The 27,105-nt window shown below is 42.2% G+C and overlaps 1 protein-coding gene across 6 annotated transcripts in view; it reads right to left on the reverse strand.

Annotated features, from left to right (window-relative positions):
* Window positions 1-27,105, reverse strand: part of LOC124790131 (tRNA pseudouridine synthase-like 1) — a 221,931-nt gene that overhangs the window by 156,373 nt on the left and 38,453 nt on the right. For all 6 annotated transcript variants that reach the window (XM_047257711.1, XM_047257709.1, XM_047257708.1 and 3 more), the window contains 3 exons: window positions 22,282-22,416; window positions 22,014-22,190; window positions 21,632-21,872 (listed from right to left, as the gene is read on the reverse strand). In XM_047257711.1, coding sequence (XP_047113667.1) covers window positions 21,632-21,872; window positions 22,014-22,190; window positions 22,282-22,416 — 553 coding nt within the window. The remainder of the gene's footprint in view (window positions 1-21,631; window positions 21,873-22,013; window positions 22,191-22,281; window positions 22,417-27,105) is intronic.

Raw genomic sequence — 27,105 nt, forward strand, 5'->3', positions numbered from 1 at the left:
CTGTAAAGAGTTCCAATACTGTGCTTAATTTGTTAGGCACTGAATTACATGCTAGTGGTGTATTCTGTGATCTGTCAATGTCATCTGACTGTGTAAGTCACTGTATCTTTTGGTGTAATAGAAACTGTCACAAAATTGTTCAAATCATATCTCTTTGACAGGAAACAAAGAGTGTCAACAGGAAAGAGTCATGCTTAGCCATCAGTCTTCATCTAACTGGGAACTAATTACATGTAGTTCCCCACAAGATTCCATCTTAATATTCCTATATTTTTGCGTATGTTAATGACCTTTCATTAGTAACATTTACCAGAGGCCAAGATAATTTAGTTTGCAGGTGATACAAACATTGCAATAAATGCCAAACATAGTACAACTTTGTTTAGATCAGTAAATGAAATTTTCGTGGGTATTAATAAATGGTTCGTAACCAGTTCTTTGTCATCAAACTTTGAAAAGACAAACTGAACACAGTTTAGAACTTGTAAGATCTTTCCTCTCGGCATATGTCTGAAATATGGTGACAAGCTCATAGAAGAGGCTGACAGAGTTAAATTCATGGGATTGCAAATTCAATCAAGAGCAACATACTACAGAAGTTATAAAGTCCCTAAACAAATCGTTATTTGTAATGCAGATTTTGTGAAATAGAGATGATATAAAAATATAAAAGTTAGCAGACTTCGCTTACTTTCAATCCATAATGTCATATAGGGTAACTTTTGGGATGGCTCATCATGTCAAGCTAAAGTTTTCCATGTCTAAAAGCATTTACTACAAATTGTGTGTGTGTATGTGTGTGTGTTTTTGAGTTAATGGGCATTCAACGGTGAGGTTATCAGCACCATTACAAATATTAAGAGGAAACAAACGGGGATAAAAGAGCTAAAAATGGTGTCACACTGTCAGCAGTAAACCTACAAAATGACACTCACTTGCACCCATTTGCATTGACCCACACAATAACTGCATCTCACATGCCATAAGACAATGGAGAAAGGGTGTAAGATGCTATATCTAGAATTAAAACTTAAGGAAAACAGAGGATCTAAAATAACAGCATGATGATATGTGACCGGCTAACCACTTACAAAAAACAAGGGCGAGCCTTTCTGTAAAATACCTCAACAGTGTTTAAACTGAATGTGGAACAATAAATATCAGAGAAGAGCCGAAATAGCAGCACCGGGAAATGTGGCTGGCTCACCACTTACAAAAAACTTGGGTGAGGGCTCACTCAGTTAACACATTAAGAACATGTCCCCAAGATCTTATGAAAAAAGTTGGACATATCACAAAGCCTTAGAACTTTAATCACATATATTTTAATGTCACTTAAAATGTACGGCAGACTTGTCAGCAAATCTGCTGCCTTCTGATCTGAAAATAAAACGCAGTCTAGTAAACTGTTGCATACAGTGATCAGTACGCCACAAGCACCGCACATTGAAGGATCCTCTTGCTGGAGCAAGAAGCCATGCATCATGGGTTGTGGCCTTTGCAAAGATGAGTATGGAGAACCCAATCCCACCTGGGTAGCTGGAAGGAGACACAGCTGTGTCATGGACTTTACAAGATGCAGCTTATTGTCTTTCACTTCCAGTCACTCTTCTACTCATTCACACATGGATCTGTACATCAACAGTGAAATGATAGTGTGGTGTCACCGCCAGACACCACACTTGCTAGGTGGTAGCTTAAATCGGCCACGGTCCATTAGTACATGTCGGACCCGCGTGTCGCCACTGTGTGATCGCAGACCGAGCGCCACCACAAGGCAGGTCTCGAGATACGGAATAGCACTCGCCCCAGTTGTATGCCGACTTTGCTAGCAACTACACTGACGAAGCCTTTCTCTCATTTGCCGAGAGACAGTTAGAATAGCCTTCAGCTAAGTCCATGGCTACGACCTAGCAAGGCGCCATTAGCCTTACATAGTTTGATAGTTATCGTATGAAATGTCTCAACAAGAAGAACGATGTATACAACAAGGATAAATAAAAGTTAAGTATTCGAGGAGCTGCATACTTTTCTTATTAGCATTCAATACTTATCCTGTTCCAGACTTCACGCCAGTCGGCGTGTGTGTACGCGTGCCTTTCTTTCGGCTACCCGTCACTGTGGACTGGCTGCCTTGTCAGTCCACAACATTGGCGATGAGGGAAACGTGTTCTTTCTCATTTGCACTAATTTGCTTGTGTAATGGCTTCGCCACATTCTCCCGATGTACTGTCCGAATATTATCGCTTGCAGAATCAGCAGATGCAGGCGTTATTGGATGCCCTTGGACAGCTCGTTCAGGGTCAACGTGCCATTCAAACCGATGCGGCAGCAGCCGCTTCATCGCTGCCACCGCCACAACATGCAGTTGCACCGCAGTTTCGCCAGTTTGACCAAACCCACGAGACCTGGACTGAATGGTCACGCCAGTTTGGATTTCATCTCGCCGCCTCAGAATTCAAGGTAATGAGCGGCAGCCGTTTTTGCTTTCGTGTGTAGGTGTGTCCACCTACCGTGTGATAGTGAAATTGTTTCCCCGACGCGACGTAGCAACTCTGTCCTACGACGAAATTTTGTCTGCTTTAGATGCCTATTTCAAAGAAATAGTCAATGTCGTTGCAAAAAGGTATACGTTTTTTTGTACAAAACGTACGGCCGGTCAAACTAATAGGGAGTGGGTTGCAACTTTGCAAGGACTTACTAGGGACTGTGCATTTGAATGTGACTGTGGACTTCCTTATTCAGATACAATGGTACGTGATGCAATTGCACAGAACGTTTCTGATGTTCGCATACGGGAGCAAATTTTGAAACTAGTTAATCCCTCCCTTCAACAAGTGATAGACATACTGGATAGACAAGACACACTTGACTGTGCTCAGGCCTCTTTTGAAACTTCGCCAGCAGTGTGTAACATTAACCGGCCCGCCGGGCGCGCTGCGCAGCCCGGTCAACTGCCCTCGCGCACGTCCGCCCAGCTGCCGCCACGCTCTAAACCAGGTGTGCCGCGCCAGCGTACAAATGCAGTGAAATCATGCCCGCGGTGTGCTACTAGACATTCGCGTGAACACTGCCCGTCACGCCAAGCTATTTGCTTTTTCTGCAATAGGAAAGGACATGTTCAAAGTGTTTGCTAGAAAAAGTTCAGATCAGACAATCATAATCATTCCAGGCCTTTTGCTTTACGCCGGAATCGAACCAAGGACACTCAGGCTCGTGGACCTTCGCCCATGGACATTCATGTAGTTAATTCCACCCCGTCCAGTGCCACTTTCTCTAACAGTGACTGTGTTAGTCCCACAAAAAGTGTGCGTCGACGTCGCCGGAAATCACGTCAATTAGCAAGTGATTCTGTACAAGTGTCTGTTCCAATTGCACAAAACAGTCGCTCTTGTCGTCAGCAGGACAATAAACTTTTTGTAGATTTGGACTTTAATGGCAAGGTCATACCATTCCAGCTCGATACCGGAGCTGCAGTTTCTTTGCTCAATCATGACACGTACAAACAACTGGGCAAACCTCCGTTGCGTGCCGCAAATGTTCAGTTAAAAAGTTATTCAGGACAGCAGATCCCTGTGTTAGGACAGTGCACTCTTCTTGCGACATACAAGGGACAAACAAAACTTGTGTCATTTTACGTTCTTCGTTCTTCTACTGCAGTGAACTTGTTTGGTTTAGATTTATTTCAATTGTTTAACATGTCTATCGTAAATCAGGTCCTATCAGTGAATCAGACTGTGCCTACAGACAGTGTTTCTAGTGTGTGTGAAGAATTTGCAGACATTTTTGCACCGGGCTTAGGTTGCACTAAAAACGATGAAGCACACTTGGAACTGAAAGTACACGCGCAACCGAAATTTTTCAGAGCGCGCAATGTTCCTTACGCATTGCGTGATAAGGTCGCAAGAACATTACACAATTTAGAATCACAAGGTGTGAGTGAATGTGCGCAATGCCTCTTCCCTTTCAGCTCCGCTTCATCGCTTACGCCATACAGGTGTTCCGTTCGTCTGGACGACGGAATGCGAACGCGCCTTTCGCCAGTTGCAATCGGCGTTGCTTTCTAATACTTGCCTTACGCCATTCGATCCCCAGAAACCCCTTTTGTTGATGGTAGACGCATCGGATTTCGGGATCGGTGCTGTGCTTGCGCACAAAGTTGGCTCGCATGATAGCCCTATTGCCTTTGCGTCAAAATTGCTCTCGTCTGCGCAAAGAAATTATTCGCAAATAGAGAAAGAAGCTTTGGCTCTCGCGTTTGGTGTTACTAAGTTTCATGATTTCTTGTATGGTCGTCATTTTACCATCATCACAGACCACAAACCTTTGACGTCGCTTTTTCATCCGAACACACCTGTACCTCCGCGTACAGCGCAGAAATTCATTCGCTGGTCTATTTTCCTCTCGCAGTACTGCTACGATATCTTGTATCGGTCCACTGCTAAGCACGGAAACGCCGATGCGTTGTCCCATTTGCCTGTTGCTGAGGATAAAGCATTCGATTCTTCCGAACTTGCTTGCATGTTCATTGATGCGGAAACCGATGACGTGGTCGAATCGTTTCCGATTGATTTTCGTCGTGTAGCTACAGCCACCGCTGCTGACCCTGTCCTTGCTACCGTTTTGCGTTTTGTTGCTACACAATGGCCTTTGTCAACGTCTCGAATCGAGGATCCGTTGGTTCGCCGATTTTTTGCTCACAAGGAGAGACTTTTTGTTTGACGTGGTGTTTTGTTGTTGCGTTCTGATAATGATCAGTCCAGAGTCGTGGTCCCACGTTCGTTACAGTCCTCTGTTTTACGGCTTCTTCACCAAGGGCATTGGGGTATCGTGCGAACGAAACAACTTGCTCGTCAGCACTGTACTTGGTTCGGAATCGATGCTGCGATTACGAATGTGTGTTCTTCTTGCATGGCGTGTGCCGAACAACAATCCGCACCACCGCGGAAAGTCTTTGCATGGCCACAAGCCACTTCCCCTTGGCAACGCTTGCACATCGATTTTGCTGGTCCATTCTGGAATGCTCGATGGTTGGTTCTCGTAGATGCCTTCAGTAATTTTCCTTTTGTTGTCCGGATGTCTTCCACGACGTCATCTGCCACCATCCAAGCGTTGTCTGCTATCTTTTGCATTGAAGGTCTTCCGCAGACTATTGTTTCCGACAATGGCCCGCAATTCATGTCCGCAGAATTTCAGTCATTCTGCCAGGCCAATGGTATTCAACATCTGACATCCGCGCCGTTTTCGCCTCAGTCAAACGGTGCCGCTGAACGATTGGTCCAGACTTTCAAGTCACAGATGTTGAAGTTGAAAGAGTCGCATTCTCGGGAGGACGCGTTGTTGCTCTTTTTGTCTTCGTATCGCTCTCAGCCCCGAGATGGTCGCTCGCCGGCTGAGTTGCTCCACGGTCGTCCTCATCGAACCTTGATGTCTTTGCTGCATCCGCCGCATCCGGTTCCTGTGCAGCGGCAGTCTCCTGCTTTTGCTCCAGGCGACGTTGTATTCTATCGCAACTATCGCGGTTCACGGCGTTGGCTTGCAGGGCGCATTCTTTGCTGCCTCGGCCGCGCGATGTATTTGGTTTTGGGGGCCTCTGGTGAGGTGCGTCGGCATCTCAATCAGCTGCGCCTCTGCCGTCGCACGGGTTCTGCCGCTCCCCGTCTGCTTTCAGCGACGGTGTCGTCCGGTCAGCGCCCTGGGGACCCATCTACTGGCTCGCCTCATCTCCAGGTATTACCGACGATGCCTTCCATTTTGCCCCATGGCGACGCGCCGCCGCAGCTTCCGCCGCCGCCGCCGGTCCTCCAGCCGGCGCCGCCCGCATTCGACGCTTCGCTGTAGCCGCCAAGCGCCTCCCTGGGTCACGCGCCGCCGATCGCTTCCCGTGACCAGCTGTCCTCCGCCATGGAACTCTTGCCCGCTCCGGACCACATGACGTCATCACGCGTCGGATACCCCGATGCAATGGCGGTCGACACTTCGGCCCCTCCTGTCTCTTTACGGGCGCATACGCCGCATGCTGACGTGCACCCTGGACTAGGTTTTCAGGCGTTTCTTAGCTCCCCTCGGACCGAATGGCTGGGTGCGGGTGGCACAGCCTCGCCTATTGTTAGGCTCCCCACCTCATCGCATACGTCAACATGGGGTCCTCCCCACAGCGGGCGGAAGCCTTATAACACGACCGTTCGCCGATTTGCGGGGCAGGAATGTGGTGTCACCGCCAGACACCACACTTGCTAGGTGGTAGCTTAAATCGGCCGCGGTCCATTAGTACATGTCGGACCCGCGTGTCGCCACTGTGTGATCGCAGACCTGGCGCCACCACAAGGCAGGTCTCGAGATACGGAATAGCACTCGCCCCAGTTGTACAACGACTTTGCTAGCGACTACACTGACGAAGCCTTTCTCTCATTTGCCGAGAGACAGTTAGAATAGCCTTCAGCTAAGTCCATGGCTACGACCTAGCAAGGCGCCATTAGCCTTACATAGTTTGATAGTTATCGTATGAAATGTCTCAACAAGAAGAACGGTGTATACAACAAGGATAAATAAAAGTTAAGTATTCGAGGAGCTGCATACTTTTCTTATTAGCATTCAATACTTATCCTGTGATTCTTGAGTTTCTCCCGGCGTATTTGATAATCAAAATATCCACAGGTATGCTGCCGGTCTATAGTGTCCAACGGGCACAATATTTCGGCGATCAAACATGTCGCCATCATCAGGTGAAGCTGATGATGGCGACATGTTTGATCGCCGAAATATTGTGCCCGTTGAATACTATAGACCGGCAGCATACCCGTGGATATTTTGAATACTTATCCTGTTCCAGACTTCACGCCAGTCGGCGTGTGTGTACGCGTGCCTTTCTTTCGGCTACCCGTCACTGTGGACTGGCTGCCTTGTCAGTTCACAACAGATAGCATACCAGTGGATGGCACACTCAGGATCATGACAAGTCTCCTTCCCTACTACAACTTTCCTTTCAACCCCACCAATATCCATGCGCGCTGGCACCCAGCAGAAAGACACCTTCTTTGCCAGCCTTTGTAAGCAGAGAAGGAGGTACTGTATGTCCTGGACTACCTTATTGGATGGATAGAAGCATCACAGAGACAGAAGAGCATTCAGAGAGCAGAATACATGAGGATTTTAGTAGGCATGGCACACCTCATCTGCTCTAGAGCTCTCAAGATCACAAATAATTCAATATCAAAGACAATGAAGCCTAGAGACAAACAAATCTTGAGGACATGATCAGGGAAAACAACACAGTAGCCAACAGAATATTCCTATTTACATCCATCCTTGAATACAGCTACACATGGGCATGATGCTCTTTAAAATGTCAGAAAATATTGTGTTACAAACATAAACCAGAGTTCAGTTTAAAATTATTCAGGGCCTCTGCAATAACCAGGGTGGCAGTAAGTTAAAATCCTGGATCTGAGTCTGTATGTGCCCCATACCACGGGCTGCAGCACACACTTTGCACGGATCCCAAACAACCTCGTTGCCCATAGACTATTGGTAAAGAGTAATTCCATAGCTGGACAAGCAACGGTACGGGATGCTCGTGAATTGGGGGCAGCAAAGAACTTGCACACCAAGAGGTGTTGACACCAAATGGTAAGTGTGGTAGTTTACTAGCCTCAGCACAGGGACAGGGTATGGGGCTGGTACTGTGAGCACCTGCGACCAGCCTAGTGGTGTTCAGCGTGAATGACCTTCATGTAAGAAGGTCTTGCTGACCTGTACAATGTGCACCCATAGGCCATGTGCAATCACACAAAGACCCTATAAAATTGAAGCAATGGAGCCCTATCTGCATCCTAAGACCTGTGACTAAGACACTTCAAGACGTTCTGTGCTGGCATATGCCTTCGCCAGCACACCGGTCAGCACCAGGAAACATTGTATAGCAGGCACCGAACTAAGCACACCTATGATAAGAGAAGACAAAGACATGCCCCCAGGCTACGTGCCGATAATGCCCCCTGGGGTAGCGTGCATATAGACCTCTGCCGCTGACTGAGCTGTCACAATCTCAATACCTCAGTATGTCACATCGGGACTCAGTTCGCACTGCACCACAATATGCTGCACTGTACTCTAGTCTTCTACAGTGATAGTCATCGCCTTGCACCTTAGCTAGCTGTGAGAGAACGTTAGTCATTGTATATAGTTGTGATACAGACTTGGACAAGATTCAAGAATTAGTACATGTTAATTGTTTCCTGTTAATCACAGAGCGGGTTGACGGAGGAGATAGAGAAGATCCAAAGAGGGGTGGCGCGTTTCATCACAGGGTTATTTGGTAACCGTGATAGCGCTACGGAGATGTTTAGCAAACTCAAGTGGCAGACTCTGCAAGAGAGGCACTCTGCATCGCGGTGTAGCTTGCTCGCCAGGTTTCGAGAGGGTGCGTTTCTGGATGAGGTATCGAATATATTGCTTCCCCCTACTTATACCTCCCAAGGAGATCACGAATGTAAAAGAGAGATTCGAGCGCGCACGGAGGCTTTCAGACAGTCATTCTTCCCACGAACCATACGCGACTGGAACAGAAAAAGGAGGTAATGACAGTGGCACGTAAAGTGCCCTCCGCTTGTGGAGAGAAAATGTAGATGTAGATGTGAACTTCAGATTGGACATAATTGAAGTTAAGTGCTCAATTGGTTCCTGTAATAAAGTGTATTTTAACCGCTCGTGCAATTTGTGTTGTTGTGAGAGGAAACCGGCCACCTAACTTTTATACCACCCTCCCGTCATCCATGCAGGAACCACAAAACATTAAAAGTGGGCACAGCTACAACATGTTCAGAGCATTCTGGACCCTTGGCTTCAGGTCCTTTAGGTATGGTAACCACAACAGCTTAGAGTAAAAAAAAAAAATGTTTCAAATGGCTCTAAGCACTATGGGACTTTACATCTGAGGTCATCAGTCTCCTAGACTTAGAACTACTTAAACCTAACTAACCTAACGACATCACACACATCCATGCTCGAGGCAGGATTCGAACCTGTGACCGTAGCAGCCGCGTGGTTCCAGACTGAAGGGCCTAGAACAGCTCGGCCACCGCGGCCAGCTGCTTAGAGTAAAAATTGAGGCCCCAAACCACACCGAGTCTTTAAAAGGGAGAATGGTATCCCACACACACAATTCAGGTAAATTAAAAATATAACAAGATCAATTAAAATGAACACACCCACACACACTTCTTGCTGAAAATGTAAAACCAGTCTTTGTAGCAACCTGCTTCAATCTTTTCACAGTAAGTTGCAACTGAAGGCTTGCTGCTGCAGTCTTGGAGGAAGAGCAGAAGACCACAAAATCATCAACAAATAAGAAATACTGAACCAAACTCCTTACTGTAGACATTATAGACTGTTAATTTTAAAAAACAGGATGATACTTAAAACACTGACATGGGGAACACTGTTCTCCTGCACAAAACTATCTGACAGCACTTCACCATCTCTGTACCTAAAAAGGTGTCTTGGGAGGAATGACCAAATGAAGATGGGGAGGTGGCCACAAAAGCCCCACCAATGTATCTGATTGAGAATATTGTGCCTCCTAATAGTGTCATACACCTTACTGACCTCAAAAATTACCCCTAGACAATGCTTTCTATGTAATAAAGTACACTGGTTTCCACCTCCAGCAGTGTCAGGATGTCAGGGTTGATTGACATCTCCTGAATCCATACTGAGAGCTACTAAGGAGCTCCCTAGTCTCTAATATCCAGACCACCAGACCAGATGATAGTTGACCATGCATCCTTGACTCTTTCCTTCACAGCTAGTTAAGGCACTCTGATAACTATTGGAACAGGTTCAGTTCTTTCCTTGTTAGAGGAGAGGTATCAAAATTGCCTGTCACCACAAGTCACGAAATTGGCCTGTCAGCCATACCGAATTAAAATATTATAAGAGGATTTCGTTTTAGACTATCTACAAATGCTGTAGCACAACGTACCAGACTTGGTCATGACCGGGTGCCATACACGAGTGTCGGGGAGCACCCAGCTCGCACATTGGGAGTGGGCAGTTATAGGACTTGAAATTGGTGGACCAGAAGTCCAACTCAACCCTCTCCATGGCAGCATGGTAATGACGGAACACTGCATCCTGGCTGGCAGGGGCAGCAGTCAGTACAAAATGCTCTCTCATTGTCTGTGCAACATCTCCAAGTGTCATTTGGAGACACAGTGTGTAAACAGTGCTGTTATAGGTAACTGACTGACTTTATCGGAAATCCGCCTGATGGCTTTCCATACTGTAGTAGAACAGGTGGTATGGTTGATTAAAGAGTCCAGAAACACTTGCCACGACACATTCTTTCCATCTTTGATGAGGCAATGAGCCTTGGCCCTCGCAATCAAAAGGCTACAAGATTTTCCACCATTGGATGATACCGAAACCATCAAAGAGCCACACACCTGACCCAGAGTCCTGAACGGCACTCATCAATCCACCATGGGACAGGTTGGCTCCAAAGATGACCTGAGGACTTCAGGATCGAGATGTCAGCAGCATAGTGGATCACTCTTGTGATTTTGTCCACCGACTCCTGGGTGCTGCTGCGACATTCAAACACAGCCAGCTGGCTGAACAGCGCCCAGTTGGCTCAGCCACTATCATTCAGGGAGAGCTCCATCCAGTAACTGAATGCAGAGTGGAAAGTGGTCACTGGAGTGTAGGTCATCAGTGACTTCCCACTTAACAGAGTCCACGAGGGCCAGAGAGCAGAAAGAGAGTTCGGCGAGTGGGAGTGTCTTGTTGAGGACGCTTGTGAGATGTCATGAGGCTTTCCAAAATATGATACCAAGGGCAAGTCAAGGCCAAGTCCCATAATCCATGATGGGCATTGAAGTCTCCCAGTAGCAGAAACAGTTGGGGCACTTGTCCTATAACAGGGTGTATATGCGGACAACGCACTTTTTCCACGTTAAGTGAGAGTATATTTTCCCTGAATGAGATTTTCACTCTGCAGCGGAGTGTGCGCTGATATGAAACTTCCTGGCAGATTAAAGCTGTGTGCCGGACAGAGACTCGAACTCGGGACCTTTGCCTTTCACAGGCAGGTGCTCTACCGACTGAGCTACCCAAGCACGAGTCATGCCCCGTCATTCAACATCTTTGCTTCCACCAGTACCTCGTCTCCTACCTTCCAAACTTTACAGAAGCTCTCCTGCAAACCTTGCAGAACTAGCACTCCTGAAAGAAAGGATATTGCGTGAGCCGTGCTTGGGTAGCTCAGTCGGTAGAGCACCTGCCCACAAAAGGCAAACGTCCCGAGTTCGAGTCTCGGTCTGGCACACAGTTTTAAACTGCCAGAAGTTTTATATTTTCCCCTCATCAATCCTTTGAATGGTTAAGGTTTTATACAAGGGCGTAGAATTTCCCAGCACTTTGGAAAACGAAACTCAGAGAAAAAAAGAAATTTTGGAAATATCTTTTATGTGCAGCAACATGTATGTTGCGCATTTTCGTATTACGAAAGTATACATTGGAATTCCACCAAACACCGCATGTTACTTTCTGAATCATTGAAATCGAGATTGCGATGCATTTCTGTAAGCCAGCCATAGCTCATGTCACGTGATCTCAGCAGCCGACGACAGCGGATATTCAGAGCATAGGTCACGTGATGTAGTCGGCCAACAGCAACATCACTGTTGCGTAGCATGAACATACAAACAGGGAAAGTTAATACGTAGTTTAAATTAACATACATAGTGTTGCTACAAGAAAAGCAAAGCTTTCACACATAATATTGGTCTCTAAGGTTAATAAACTGCAAGAGAAGCTAAGATTTCGCATATAATGTTGATCTTTTTTGCGAGTGTTGCACTTTAAGAATCACACAAATGTGCCAGTAAAATTTTTAATAATGAGAAATGTCTGATCTTCAAGGTTCAAAATTCTCCTAAGTGGCTCGTCATCAAAGAGCTGATTTTTAAATGAGAGTCAAACGCTACGTGATTTAAGAAATTCATGGTACATTCTCGCGCATAGTTCAACTTACGTAAAAGGATATTTACTTTGAAAGTAACGCTTTTTAAACAACCATTCGGAATATTTTCCCGCGACCTGTTAGAAATAGATTCATTTCAGCAGTTGCCAGAGAGCGCAGATAACAGGCGTCACTGCACTTGTGCAGCTACCACGACGTAGGAAGCCCATATGTACATACGTGTAAAACATTGAAGGATCATACATTATATCATAAAAGAAACAAGACATCAGAGGATACTCCAAAAGCATCGGAACTTCATGAACCATACTAAAATGTGCACATTTAAAGTGCATACTTAAAGTGCACATTTGTATGTCCAGATTCCCAATCAAGTAGATCTCTACCTGATATTAAGCTTCTTTTCAGTGTCATTTTCGGGATGCAAATTTTCTTGGAGCACCAGTAAAGTATTATATCATGTTTAGTTCTTTATTATGGCATAATGCCATACATGCTAGAAGGTGAAAACGTGCACTTGAAATGCAGCGAACAGTTGAAACTAGCCAGTACTGTGGAATTAAACATTTTGTTCCAAATACATTGACTGCCTCTGCGGAAAAAGTTAATAAAGTCAAATTTCTTTAGCAAACAAACAAAAATAACTTCATTGTTCTGCAAGACGATTAATGCTTGACAGACAGAAACATGGAAATAAAATAAAATCTGAAACTAATGACATATTTTAGCCTTCCGTAATTATGTGAATGTATTTTAATTCACTTGATAGCTCCCGGCCACAGATATCTGTTTTGTTTTCATTTGATGTGAGAGTAAACGAAGGAGAAACAGCAAAATTGCTAAATGTAAACACAGGTCACATGGAGACTATCCATTATAACTCAGACTGCTCTGCACATCAGCCCCGGATCTACAATATTTGCAAACTGGGTCAATACTAAAGAAAAATCAAATTTCCAAAAATATGTTCATCTTATAGCGCACATCTTTCTGAAAAGTCTGAAACATAAAACATATGTGTTTGAGGAGATGTAAGACATGTTATTTGGTCTTAAGTTAGCCAAAGTGCAGTGCCACGCCTCTTCATAAAGCATTCTTCTATCGTAAGTCACTGTATTTCGCTCTGTGGAATTGAAACGTGCGCATTTTGTACTGGATGCCATCAAACTATATTCAGGACAGTGGAAACTGAAATGTCCTGTGGTGCCTCCCCTGCTCCCAGTTGGCCGGTTTGACAGCTTGCCTCTCTTTAAAAAAATCTTGCAATTAATAGCAGATGGGATTATTTGTAAGCTCGTCAAACGTTTTGCTACATGAAAAATCGAAATGTCGTTATCTAATACTGAAAAAGCTGTTAACACAAATTATACCCAAGACTGGTGTAGTTTCTTGATATGATTACGTCTATTTTGCCACTGTTTGCTATATAAAACAAAAGAGGCCTTTCTAATACCGGAGCAATTTTGTAAGACACACCAAATAAACGAGACGGTTTTGACGCAAATGGTCACTTTTATAACACGACAGAATATAATTCATGAAGTGCCAATATCAAATGCCTATTAGACCTACTACAAGCAAAAAGCTTTATGTTAGGATATAGTTTCACATTTCATTCAAATGCTCCAGCTTTTCAAGCATGAGATCGAAAAGTAGTATTAAGAAATGTTTATATAAATTTGGTATCCTCTTATTCTTCCATAATTTCTGTGATGTCCCCGTGTCTTCTCCTTCCTCGTTCTAACAAACAATCTTGTCATCACCAATTCTTGCCATTGTCAACATTTGTTCGCCGATTAATTTCACAAACCCTGCCAGAATCACAGATTTTATCCCGCGATTGTTTTCCACTTAGGCGTTATTACGTGTTCGTGCAACATGTTTTCCGTGTTACTTCCAGAATAGAACTTAAGCGCCTGCTAGCTGGGCACTGTACAACTGGTCTTTACTATTGTAGCAACCAGGCCAAAAATTTTCTGCCAAAATGTCATTTTCCTGGGTACACCGAGAAGACAGTACGTAATCTTTCTCACCTGTTATTCCTGTCAGTCATTCTGGTAGTCTGAATGTATGGATTTCGCTAGTTCAAATGGCTCTGAGCACTATGGGACTTAACATCTGAGGTCATCAGTCCCCTAGAACTTAGAACTACTTAAACCTAACTAACCTAAGGACATCACACACATCCATGCCTGAGGCACGATTCGAACCTGCGACCGTAGCGTCGCACGGTTCCGGACTGAAGTGCCTAGAACCGCTCGGCCACCGCGGCCCGCTGATTTCGCTAGTAATTATAAAAATGCTTATCATTCGCAAACCCCGTCAACCACATTATCAGACAGCGATTGGCATTCATCCATTGGCTTTACTCTGCTCAGTTCGTATAGCCGTGTCCGCTTTCGTCTGCGGAAAGTTTATTTCTAGATGTGACGAGGATTCTCCTGACAGAGGCATCATGAACACTATGCACACTTTCAAAAACCAACTTATGATTCATTCCGAAATCAACTTAAAATATGTTCAAAAATGTTCAAAAACCAACAGGGAAGCATTTCAAAATCATATGAATAATTGATAGACAAACAGGCGCCGGATGCTAGGCACTTTGTGAAACAAGTTTTTTTTCCCCATCAAGAATATGAATTTGGCACCCCCTCTTCCCGGTAGCATCTAGCTGCTTGCTGTGACTGCTCGCACAGCCAGAAGCGGGAGAATCTACAGCTCAAATGCGACTCAACTGCGTATGCACATGAGCCCGGTCGTAACTGCTAAAACAAATCTAATGTAAACAATTGTGACTTCACGCCCATTGGAGGCAATTTGTTGTTATGAAGCATTTCATAGTCTTCCTAAAGCCTTTGGCACATTTTGCTGTTGGCAGACGCTTGCACGAGCACTGTATGTCATTTTATATGGCGCATTTCCTTTGCAATTTAAGTTATTTTCGTTTTTTTCTCTTGTTTATGTTTTATTGTTGAAGTACGGTATTATTCTGCAGTAGTGGGATACAGTAATATCCTTTGTTAGAGTATCGGTTCTTACCAGTCAGAATCAAAAAAATTTAACTGAAAACTAAAACAATGAAAAATTCCTGGAATTATAAAAAATTCCTGAGTTTTTCCCGGTTTTTTCCCGGATGAAAAAATTCCCAGGTTTTTCCCGGATCTCCTGGTTGTCCCGGCTCGTATACACCCTGTATAAGACCTGTGAGAGCCTCAGAATCTATCGCATCTTGCAGAAGTAAATTTAGTAAGCAGTGATCCTCTGACTCACATGAATTTCAACTGCAACTGCTTGCAGGTCAGTGGCGAAGGGGGGAGTGGAGGAGTGGTGCGCATTATTCACAAACGTAGTGACCCCTCTCTTGGCCCTTTCCCCAGTCACGTCATCCTCTTGATGGAGGGTTTAGCCTCATAGTGCAGGGGGCCTCAGATGATTTAAAATGTATTTCCTGCAAACACAAACACGGGGAATTCCTCTACATGTGTCCTGAACCCATTAATGTTCCACTGTAGTATAGGAGCAACTTATCAACAGGGTAGCAATTTCACTCCGGCTCTCCATCAGGAATGGGAGCCCACAATGCTTGGAGGCTCAGTCTTGGGGCGAGATAAGTGCCCCATGCAGACATCAAGGTCCACTGGCTCTGAAGATGAATTCTGAGTGACATCAGAGTGACCTCGACAATGTCAGCCTGCTTACTTCCCATTTTCATCAGCAGTTGATGCTTTGCTTTAGATTTTGTAGCATGAGGATGCTTTGGAGTCACAACAACAACAGTGGTAGTGGCAGCACTGGACGATGGACCAGGCTGAACCTGTGGAGGGGCAGGGACATCTGCTAGGGCGGCAACCACTGTGTTTTCTTATGTTCTGGGGGGAGGGGGGGGGTTTCAGTAACTTGTCAGAAGCTATTAAGTTTAACTATTAATAAAGTTCGGTTTAAGAACAGCTAAAGGATTTCTTGGTGGCCAATTCATTCTGTTCAACTGACAAAATATCTTAACACTGATTGACATATACATTGTTACTAATATCAAATAACATGTCACATAAAATCCTCGGTGCAGTATTGTCATCGATATGAATAAGTGTTGTAAACTGGTTTATGGCTTCTTCTGTCACTTTTTGTTAGAACAATTCCATATTTAATGTTGAATAACAAGTACACTGTTTTGTTTTGCTGATTGTTGTTTATTTCTAACTAGTTTTCAGATGACTGGGCCATCATCAGGAAGCAACTGACTAGCGTCTGCAAGGGACTCCAGTTCTTATGTAACCAAACATTATAAACAAACACAAAATCAAATTGCACAGATTGTTGTGCACCAAACTTGCTTTTTAACACTGTAAATTACACTTGACACTATTAATCATAATAAATAGTTAAAATACTCAGCATTACAGGTTATATGGTTATAATGCTGTAGTTTGTGAGGTCATGACATTGGCTGAGAACTGTTCAGCTGAGCTCTAGTCACTTATGTTATGCAGCAAACACGTTTTACATTGTAAATTATACTTTGCAAAATGGACAATATTAAAAACAGTACATTATTAAATTATACAATATTACAAATTATATTGTTTTAATGTTGAAGTTTGTGAGTAAGCAAGGTCAGGAATACAAAATTTTATTATGTTTTAATTGTGTGTAGCAGTGTATGTCATTGGTGACGGCCTGTGGGTATGTGGCAGGTTGATTGCATCATACAAAGCTTAAAAGTGAGGATGTTCTCAGTTGTAACTGATCATTTAGAAGTGGCTGGATGTTTTGATCTAAATGTTTGTTTATCTCCAGTGCTTCCAACAGGCTTAATTCTCTTCCTTTATTGGCTATCTGTAGCAGTTCTGTGTAGACTTAAGTACCTGTGTCCTTCCCTCAGCACATGTTCAGCAAAAGTGGAGTCTCACTTACGTAATCTCCAGCAGTGTTTGTGTTCAATCAGCCGAGTTGCTATAGCCCCGTCTGTTTGACCAGTATCCAGTTTGTTGCAGTCATTGCAAGTGAGTTTATAAGCATCACTGTTACTTTATAAATCTGTTTTGTCCTTTCTGCCGAATAAGACATGAGCTGTAGTGCATCTTAAGTAAAATGAAGTTTTATAATAACAGGGTTGGAGAGTTTTAGCTAATTTGTCAGACAGTTTTCCTGCATATGGGATAGTACACCAGTTGGTTTTAGATGTGACTGTTGCTACAGAGGGAGTATACACATAGGGAAATATTTTTTTTCCTTGTTTCTTGTGTAGAATGTTGTCAGTTAAGTCAGGGACATAGCCACTGTTAGATGGAATATATTCGATGGAATATATTCGATGGTGTCTAATTATGTTTGAAAACTCTGTTTTAACACTGGTATGGTCCTAAGACAATGCGCCATGGAATAGAAAGGCAGCATGTTAGTGTGTTACTGGCTGTTGTGAATATGAAGGCATTGTCATGTATGTTGTGGATGTTCTGTAAATTTTGAAACTATGTATATCTGTAATAATACCTATGTTAAGGTCTAAGAAGTTAATGAATTTTTCATTAATCTCAGTAGTGAACCATATGTTTTTGTGTTGTGAGTTTAGGAATGTGTAAATTGTCTTTTGCTGCAGACCACACACACATTACACCATCTACATATCTGTGCCAATATTTGATATTTTTGCTGGAGATGTTCATTATATAGGAACCGTTTTTTGAAATGGTCCATGAAGATTTCTGCTACTTGAGGAGTGCTGGAAAATGCAAGGCATTGTATGTATAATGTATATGTATGTAATAATTTAGATAATATTAGCACTTCAGTGAGGTGGCAGAAGTCATGGGATAGTGACATGCACACATACAGATGATGGTACTACTGTGTACACAAGGCAGAAAAGGGCAGTGCATTGACATGGCTGTCATTTGATTCATGTGAAAAGGTTGCTGAAGTGATTATGGCTGCACAATGGGAATTAACAGACTCTGAACATGGAATGATAGTTGGAGCTAGATGCATGGAACACTGCGTTTCAGAAATCGTTCCCGAGATCCACAGTGCCAAGAGTGTGCCAAAATATCTCATTTCAGGCATCACCATAGCGACCATTTGCAGCCATTCATGGACTTCATGTTCCCAAACAATGATGAAATTTTTACAAATGTCACCAGGCCGCAACTGTTCGCATCTCGTTTGAAGAACATTCCAGACAATTCGAGCGAATGATATGACCACCCAGTTCACCCGACATGAATACCATCTAACATTTGTGGGACATAATCGAGATGTCAGTTCATGCACAAAATCCTGCATGGCAACACTTCCTCAATTATGGATTGCTATAGCAGCAGCATGGCTCAGTATTTCTGCAGAAGGTCTGACATAATATTGGAAGGTATCACATGATTTTTTATCCACTTCAGTGTAAAGAACAACCTAAAGAAAAAATTACCCAAAATAACACCATTTTCATGAAAGCAGATAAAAGTACTACTTTGAATCTCATGGACAAAAGTGATTTTGCTGTGAAAGTGAAACAACTCCTCACTTCTAATTCCTACCATATCCTCACAAAAGATCCCACAAAAACCTTCAACAAAGAAATTAAAAACTTAACCAAGACTTACAAAAGCATAATACTCAAATACAAAGCTAAGTATTTGATTAACATAAAAAAGAAGCTCCTAATCTGTATGGACACAAGGAAGGCCTACCTACATCGCACCAAGCTTCAAAATTACCAAGAAACCAAGCCAAAATATAAATCTGAGTTTGTAATTTTAAATTCAATGGGCCTCATTAACAAAATGAAAGACCTCCCACATAATGCTAAACTAGTATCTTTTGATATGAAATCAATTGCAATGAGTGCAACAAACTATATATTGGACAGAAAGACAGGGCTATAGCAACTAGGCTGGACACAAACACAGCTGGAGATCACATAAGTCAAACTCCACCTTTGCTGAACATGTGCTGATGGAAGGACACAGATACCAAGTCCACACAGAAGTGCTACATATAGCCAATAAAGGAAGAGAACTAGGCCTGTTAGAAGCACTTGAGGTTAACAAACATTTAGCTCAAATTGTCCAGTTGGTTCCAAATAATCAATTACAACTCAAAACATCCCACTTTTAAGCTTCGCATGATGCAATTAACCTACCACAAACCGACAGATGGTCATCAATGACATATACTGCTACACAAAATTAAAACACAATAGAATTTCATATTCCTTACCTTAACACCTCGTAAACTTCAACAAAAAATGGCTCTGAGCACTATGCGACTGAACTTCTGAGGTCATCAGTCGCCTAGAACTTAGAACTAATTAAACCTAACTAACCTAAGGACATCACACACATCCATGCCCGAGGCAGGATTCGAACCTGCGACCATAGCGGTCGCTCGGTTCCAGACTGCAGCGCCTAGAACCCCACGGCCACACAGGCCGGCAAACTTCAACATTAAAGCAATATAACTTGTAATACTGTGTAGTTTAATAATGTACTGTATTTAACATTGTCCACTGTATAAACTATACTTCACAAAGTAAAACTTGTTTTTGCACAACATAAGTGACTAGGGCTGAGTTAAACATTTCTCAGCCAATGTCACGGCTTCACAAACTATAGCATAATAACCATACAATGTGGAATACTAAATATTGTAATTATTTATTGTGTTTAATATTGCCCATTGTGCAAAGTGTAATTTACAACATTAAAAAACAAGTTTGTTCGACAACATTCTGTACAAGTGGATTGTATCTTTGCTTATAATAATGGGTGACACAGAAAAATGGGAACATTTCCACAATCCAATAAAACTAGAAGTGATGAAGGAAAGAAATTGCATTCATTGTAATTGATACCTTACAACTTTGCTATTGACGAAACACTGATGGCATTTATCATTTTTTTTTTAAATTATGTCCTTTAGATGGTGTCCGCCTGTATGAATACATTATGTACTCTACTGTTGAGATTCATCACTGACCACTGCAACATCTCAGCTGGGATACTGTGAATTATATCCCAAATTTTCTGTTTTAACTTATACAGTGTTCCTGGCTGAGTTGTGTAGACTTTGCTCTTAAGGTAGCGCCACATGCAAAAAGTCACAAATGGATAAATCTGGCAATCAAGGTGGGTAGGAATGTTACTGAATCATGAGATCACATGGTTGCCAAACAATTCTTGGACATATGCCATCAATTGCCGAGCAGTGTGTAATATCGTTCTGTCCTGCTGAAACCAGGCTTCTTGAACGTCTAGAAAGTTGTTCAATGCAGGTGTAATGATAGTTCATAACATCTCCCCATAACATCGCATTGACAGTTATTGTGTTTCCCTGTTCATTTGTGAAAAAGTACGGTCCAATAATCCCACATTATGAAACACCACACCATACTGTCACTTTACTACCGTGTAAAGAGTGCTCATGAATATCATAAGAATTTGTGTTTGCCCAGTAACGGTAGTTCTGTTTATTCACATAACCTAAGAGATGAAAATGTGCCTCATTTGACATACACAATTTGTTTAGAAATTCATTGTCATTGTTGTTATCATTTGTTGACAAAATTCTAAACATAACGGGTAATCATTGTCGTTCAATTGTTGCACCATCTGTAGTTTGTATGGGTCAAATTTTCAATCAAGATGAATAATTCTGCAAACACTCTCCAGGGACATTCCAGCCACTGCTGCTTCCTTACGGATTGAACACCGTGGGCTCTGTAAGACAGACTCGCTTACATCAATGTTCGCTGGAGAATGCACACTTCTTGGTTGTCCTGTTGGTTTCTTCTTGAGGGCAGATCCAGTCTCTTAAAAGTTATTACTTCAACATTTTAATGCCTGTTTCGACAGAATGGCATCATGATTTCTTAAATTATAAAAACATCGAAACTCCCTCTGCACTGCTACCAAACTATCATTGCTCTTATAAAACATTTTTATGGCTAATGCACGTTGTTGTCTGTTTCACTGATCCATTATTACTGAAACGGTGGACTGTTTACTAGCTGCCACAAACCCACAGTGCCGCCACCTGCCCATGGCTGCCACTACTCATTTCAAACATTCCCATTATTCTGTGTCTCCCTATATTTGGTTACCTAAGAACTTGTGCCCTTGCGCACGTTAGTCAGTTATTTCCTGAAGATAGCCCAATAAGCTGAAAACTACAGAAATAAACAAAAATCAATAGAACAAAAACAGTTTACTTGTCATTCAACCTCAAAAATGTTGTAAATTTACTTTCCGTTTGATGATGCATTGCTACAATAGCCTAAGAATCATCATGTGTATCTCACTATATGGTACACTTACATTTTGTGACAAGTTTGTTACTACTTCTTAATTAAAAATATGTTTATGATATTTTGACCTGTTTCACATCCGTGAGAACCATTTCACTTTGGATCTGTGAGTGGGTCATAAGCAAATATATATATTTTTTTGTAAATAGGTATTACATTGTCTTGTTTTATAATATGTTCTACATCCTTTAGGATATCCCCTCAATGGATCGTGACATGTACCTTATCTTACATGGGGACCTATGGTTTTATGTGGCATCAGAACCATAGAGAAGCTTGACATTTTACAAAACAAAATGCAAAAGCACTACATATGGCATTGTGGTATTCACTGAAAAGTCACTCACCTGTCGATACAGAAATGACTGCCCTTTACACGTTACTTCCCAAAAATCATAATGCTTACAACTTGGCATATAATCATCGCTTAGGAATTGCTGGCCAGGTTTGATACAGAGTTCTTTCATACTTCTTACAGTCCTGATGTCTCGATCATCTCGCGAAGCACCCATAAATGACCTGAAATCTTTTATTCCTGGGAAAAGTGCCGCGGCTTGTTTCATCGCATCAACATTGAATTCTGGATTCCTCATGAAAAAAAAAAAAAAATTTTACAAGTGCTACAACCCACTGCACACAATTAATACTGAAAGAGTAAGTAAAAGTACCCTGATTTAAATGTGAAGTACAGACATCTTACTTGCCATGGCAGGTAAAAAAATGGCTTACTGTATAAAATAACATCTCCTCCATTCAGAAAATGGTATTTCAGCCAAATATTTGAAGCCCATCTTTTGTAGTGTTGGTGCATTTTGTTTCCTCACAGCTAGACGATACAAGTAAGTTCTGCACTTTGCACTATGTCTTGAATGAAATGTATCTGGGACTAGCTGACACTTTTGCACTCTAAAAGGACATAAGTAATTGACAGTTGTGCTAAGCAGCCCTTTTGGTGTACCAAAACACCTTGCTTACTCTTTATTTCACAAATCCTTACCTAAGTCCAACTTTGGCCTTCTCAAAATACCTGTTGAAACCCACAGTCAAACACTCTGGGTCATACCCACCACCCGTATGGCGCTCTAGATCAACATGGGCAGATGACAGTAATGCATGGACACCTTTGTCAGTTCTGAAAAGATTAAAATATGTGGGATCACATTTCCGCTTTCTTTCTTTTCTATAATATAGTAAAACATTTTTTTTTTTTTTTGTCTATGACAGTGGAGAGTCCATAGTAATAAGCAATGTATGAGTAATTCTTTACAGTTTTCCTAAAAAGTTTTGGAGACAAGTATGATTAACAAAACTAAAATTCAAACACTCATAAAGCAATTTTTCAATCAAAATTACACTGAATTAAAATGTTTACATATAGTCTTCTTTTAAACATACAGTGCTACAATACAATCACTATAATAGGAGAAAGGCTAAAATACCACATCCAGAAATAATGCAGGCCAGTCATCCTGAAAAAAGCGGCCGGAGGAGGAGGAGGGAGGAGGGAGGAGGGAGGGGGAGGGGGAGGGGGAGGGGGAGGGGGTGGGAGGGGGGAGGCCAAGCATGTGAAAGACTAAAGACTGAACAAAGACTAAATGTGATTTCTTCCCTAGTACCTTCTGTCTGTACATATAATACATTAGCGTCTCCCGCTGTGGTTTCTGTTAGTGTATTCCGGCTAATTTCAAAACCCACTCCAGTGATTTTGATACAGTTCTCACTAATACACAGACTGGTTCCCGATGAAGGTTTGTGTATATAATTTATTACCATTAAGCAATAATGAGTGTGTAAACACATGTACACTACTGGCCATTAAAATTGCTACACTAAGAAGAAATGCAGATGATAAACGGATATTCATTGGACAAATATATTATACTAGAACTGACATGTGATTACATTTTCATGCAATTTGGGTGCATAGATCCTGAGAAATCAGTACCCAGAACAACCACCTCTGGTCGTACTAACAGCCTTGAAATGCCTGGGCATTGAGTCAAACAGAGCTTGGATGGTGTGTACAGGTACAGCTGCCTATGCAGCTTCAACACGATACCACAGTTCACCAAGAGTAGTGACTGGCATATTGTAACGAGCCAGTTGCTCGGCCACCATTGACCAGACGTTTCCAATTGGTGAGAGATCTGGAGAATGTGCCAGCCAGGGCAGCAGTCGAACATTTTCTGTATTTGTCTTGCAAACGTCCCTATTGTTGGCTCAGGGATAGAGATGTGGCTGCATGATCCGTTACAGCCATGCGGATAAGATGCCTGTCATCTCGACTGCTAGTTATACGAGGCCGTTGGGATACAGCACGGCGTTCCATATTACCCTCCTGAACCCACCGATTCCATATTCTGCTAACAGTCATTGGATCTCGACTAGCGCAAGCAACAATGTCGCGATACGATAAACCGCAATCGCGATAGGCTACAATCCGACATTTATCAAAGTCGGAAATGTGATGGTACGCATATCTCCTCCTTACACGAGGCATCACAACAACGTTTCACCAGGCAACGCTGGTCAACTGCTGTTTGTGTATGAGAAATCAGTTGGAAACTTTCCTCATGTCAGCACGTTGTAGGTGCCGTCACCGGTGCCAACCTTGTGTGAATGCTCTGAAAAGCTAATCATTTGCATATCAGAGTATCTTTTTCCTGTCGGTTAAATTTCGCGTCTGTAGCGCGTCATCTTCGTGGTGTAGCAATTTTAATGGCCAGTAGTGTATTTCTATCTGCTCCATATTTAATTAGCACTTGGAGTGGCAACTCTTAGCAATAATGGAAGCCACAACCTAGTCAGAGAGGAGGCAGAATCTCTGGTGGACAAAGCAGTAAAGTAACAGTTGCTGCATATCCTTCCTCCCCCTGCATTTTTCTATCTTTATTTGATGGCTAATCTCAGGAATTATTGTAGGGATTTTGGTACAGCTGCCACAAACAGATAGGTTCACAGGGAATGTTAATGTATATCTACACGTAATATGGTACAAAGAAGTCGTCCAGCCGCAGATACTTAGTGCTACCCATGTGAAGCCAGGATGGGTCGCTAGTTACAATATAGTCATTTAAAACGCGGCACACCAAAATCTGTAAAAGATAAACAGTTCACAATGGTGGGCCCTATCACTAGAAGCCAAATCTATATTTTAAAGCAGAGGGCATGATTCAGAGGTGTGCTGTAATTACTCTCTCTTCTTAGGAGCAGGAGCAGTACGAGATAGGCCGCGGCCAAGTGGTGGATCCCACTTACTGCATCTTGTTGACCCTAACTTCCAACTATTCTTGTCCCAGCTGACACACAAGTACTTTTCTCTGTGGGGCAGTTGCACCAAGAAATGAACATCATGTTGTGACACTGAAGTACCATAAAGAATCCTTAGTTGCTACACCTGTGAGCTCATTTCTCTGAATTCCCATGTACCTTGCTATCCACCATATTCTTGGGGCCATTTCTAAGCATGCAACAGTGTTGTAGAGCTGCAGAAAGATATCATGGACAAATGGAAAATTTTCTTTGCTGCAGAAAGATATCATGGACAAATGGAAATTTTTTTTTCAAGTTATCTCCAGCCAGTGCTAAGCCAAGTTAAACCAGGCCAACACATCATGTAACAATCATAATGACAAATAGGCAGACAGCCAATACTGCAAATAATATGCCATACCCTGGAAACTAATGCTTCACCTCACTTGGGTGAGAAGACTGAATCCTTAATTCAGCAAAACAATCTCACTGAGAAGAGATTATAATACAAGGTGTATACGCGGACAAGGAAAAAAATCCCCGGATTTCTCCCAGATTTCCCGGTTAAAAATACACTTTCTCCGGGGTGGAAACATAGTTTTTCCCTGTTAACTGACAGTATATTTTCTCTCGCAACTGTATAACTTATCAATCATTTGAATTGTTAGGTTTTATACATGGGCGTAGAATTTCCCAACGGTTTAGAAAACGAAACCCAGGGGAAAAAACACCTTTTGGAAATATCTTTGATGTGCAGCAACATGTACGCTCCGTATTTTCGTATTACGAAAGTGTACATTGGAATTCCACCAAACACCGCATATTACATTCTGAAGCATTGAAATCGAGATTGCGATGCGCTTTTGTAAGCCAGTCATAGCTCATGTCACGTGATCTCGCCAGCCGATGACAGCGGGTATTTAGAGCTTCGGACACGTGGTGTAGTCAGCCAATAGCAACATCACTGTTAAGTACCGCGAATACACGAACAGGAAAAGTTAATGGTTTAAATTAATATATATATATATATATATATATATATATATATATATATATATATATATATATATATATATATATAATGTTGTTACAAGAAAAACAATTCTTTCGCATATTGGTCTCTAAGGCCAATACGCTGCAAGAGAAGCTAAGCTTTCATATATAATGTTAGTCTACATTTTAAGATTTATCACACAAATCTGCCAGTAAAATTTTTAATAACGACATAAAAGTGTGATCTTCTGGGCTATAAATTCTTCTACATGGCTCGTCATCAAAGAGCTGATTTTTAAATGAGTCCCAGATTCCCAGTGAAGTACGCATCGACCTGATATAAAGCTTTTCAATGTAGTTTCGGGATGTAAATTTCCTTGGGTACCAGTACTTTGTTATCTCATGTCTGGTTTTTTGTTATGGCATAATGCCATACATGCTAGAAGATGAAAATGTACACTTGAAATGCACCGAACAGTTGAAACTAGCCAATAGTTTGAAATTAAACCCTTTGTTTCAAATATATTGACTGCCTCGTCCGAAAAGATTAATAAAAGAAAATTTCTTCAGCAAACCGATAAAAATAACTTCATTGTTCTGCATGGCAATTAATGCTTGACTGTCAGAAAGGTGGAAATAAAATAAAATCTGAAACTAATAACGTATTTTAGTCTTCCGTAATTATGTGAATGTATTTTAATTCACATGATAGCTCCCGGCCACAGAAATCAATTTTGTTTCCATTTGACGTGAGTGCAGTAGACAAAGAGGAAACAGCAAAATCACTAAATGTAAACACGGGTCATGTGGAGCCTACCCGCTTCCCTATTATAACTCAGACTGCTCTGCGCATCAGCCCCGTATCTACGATATTTCCGAACCGGGGCAATAGTAGATAGTGGCGCCCCTTGAGCGTTTGAGATAGGACATCAAAAATTCAAAAAAGAATCGAATTCAAAAAATATGTTCATTTTGTAGCGCAAATCTTTCTGAAGAGTCTGATACATAAAACATACGTGTCCGAGGAATTGTAAGACATGTTATCTGATCTTAAGTGTACCAAAGTGCAGCGCCACACCTCTTCACACAGCATTCTTCTATCGCACGTCACTGTATTTTGGTCTCTGGAATTGAAACGTGTATATTTTGTACTGGATGCCATCAAACTATATTCAGGACAGTGGAAATTAAAATGTCCTATGGTGCCTCCCCTGCTTCCAGTCGGCCGGTTTGACATCCTGCCCCTGTTTCTTTTTTCTCTCTCTCTCTCTCTCTCTCTCTCTCTCTCTCTCTCTCTCTCTCTCTTTCTTTCTTTGACTCTTCAGAAAATGTGCACTCTTTATTTCCTATTAGATAACAACCTGCTGCTTTGTGTGACATAAAATTAAGTATAGGATACATAAAACAAGTAAAGAGAAGAGACAAGCAAGACAGTACACATTTCTTCAATCCTTAGCTCCTAGAATTTTTTCTCTCTAATCTTGCAACAGCTTTACATAGTGTGCTTTCCTCTCTGTGAAAGGATCTGTTACCTCATCAAAGTTCGTCAAATGTTTGGCTACATGAAAAATCGAAA

Source organism: Schistocerca piceifrons, chromosome 3 (genome assembly GCF_021461385.2).
Source record: "Schistocerca piceifrons isolate TAMUIC-IGC-003096 chromosome 3, iqSchPice1.1, whole genome shotgun sequence".
NCBI classification, from domain to species: Eukaryota; Metazoa; Arthropoda; class Insecta; order Orthoptera; family Acrididae; genus Schistocerca; species Schistocerca piceifrons.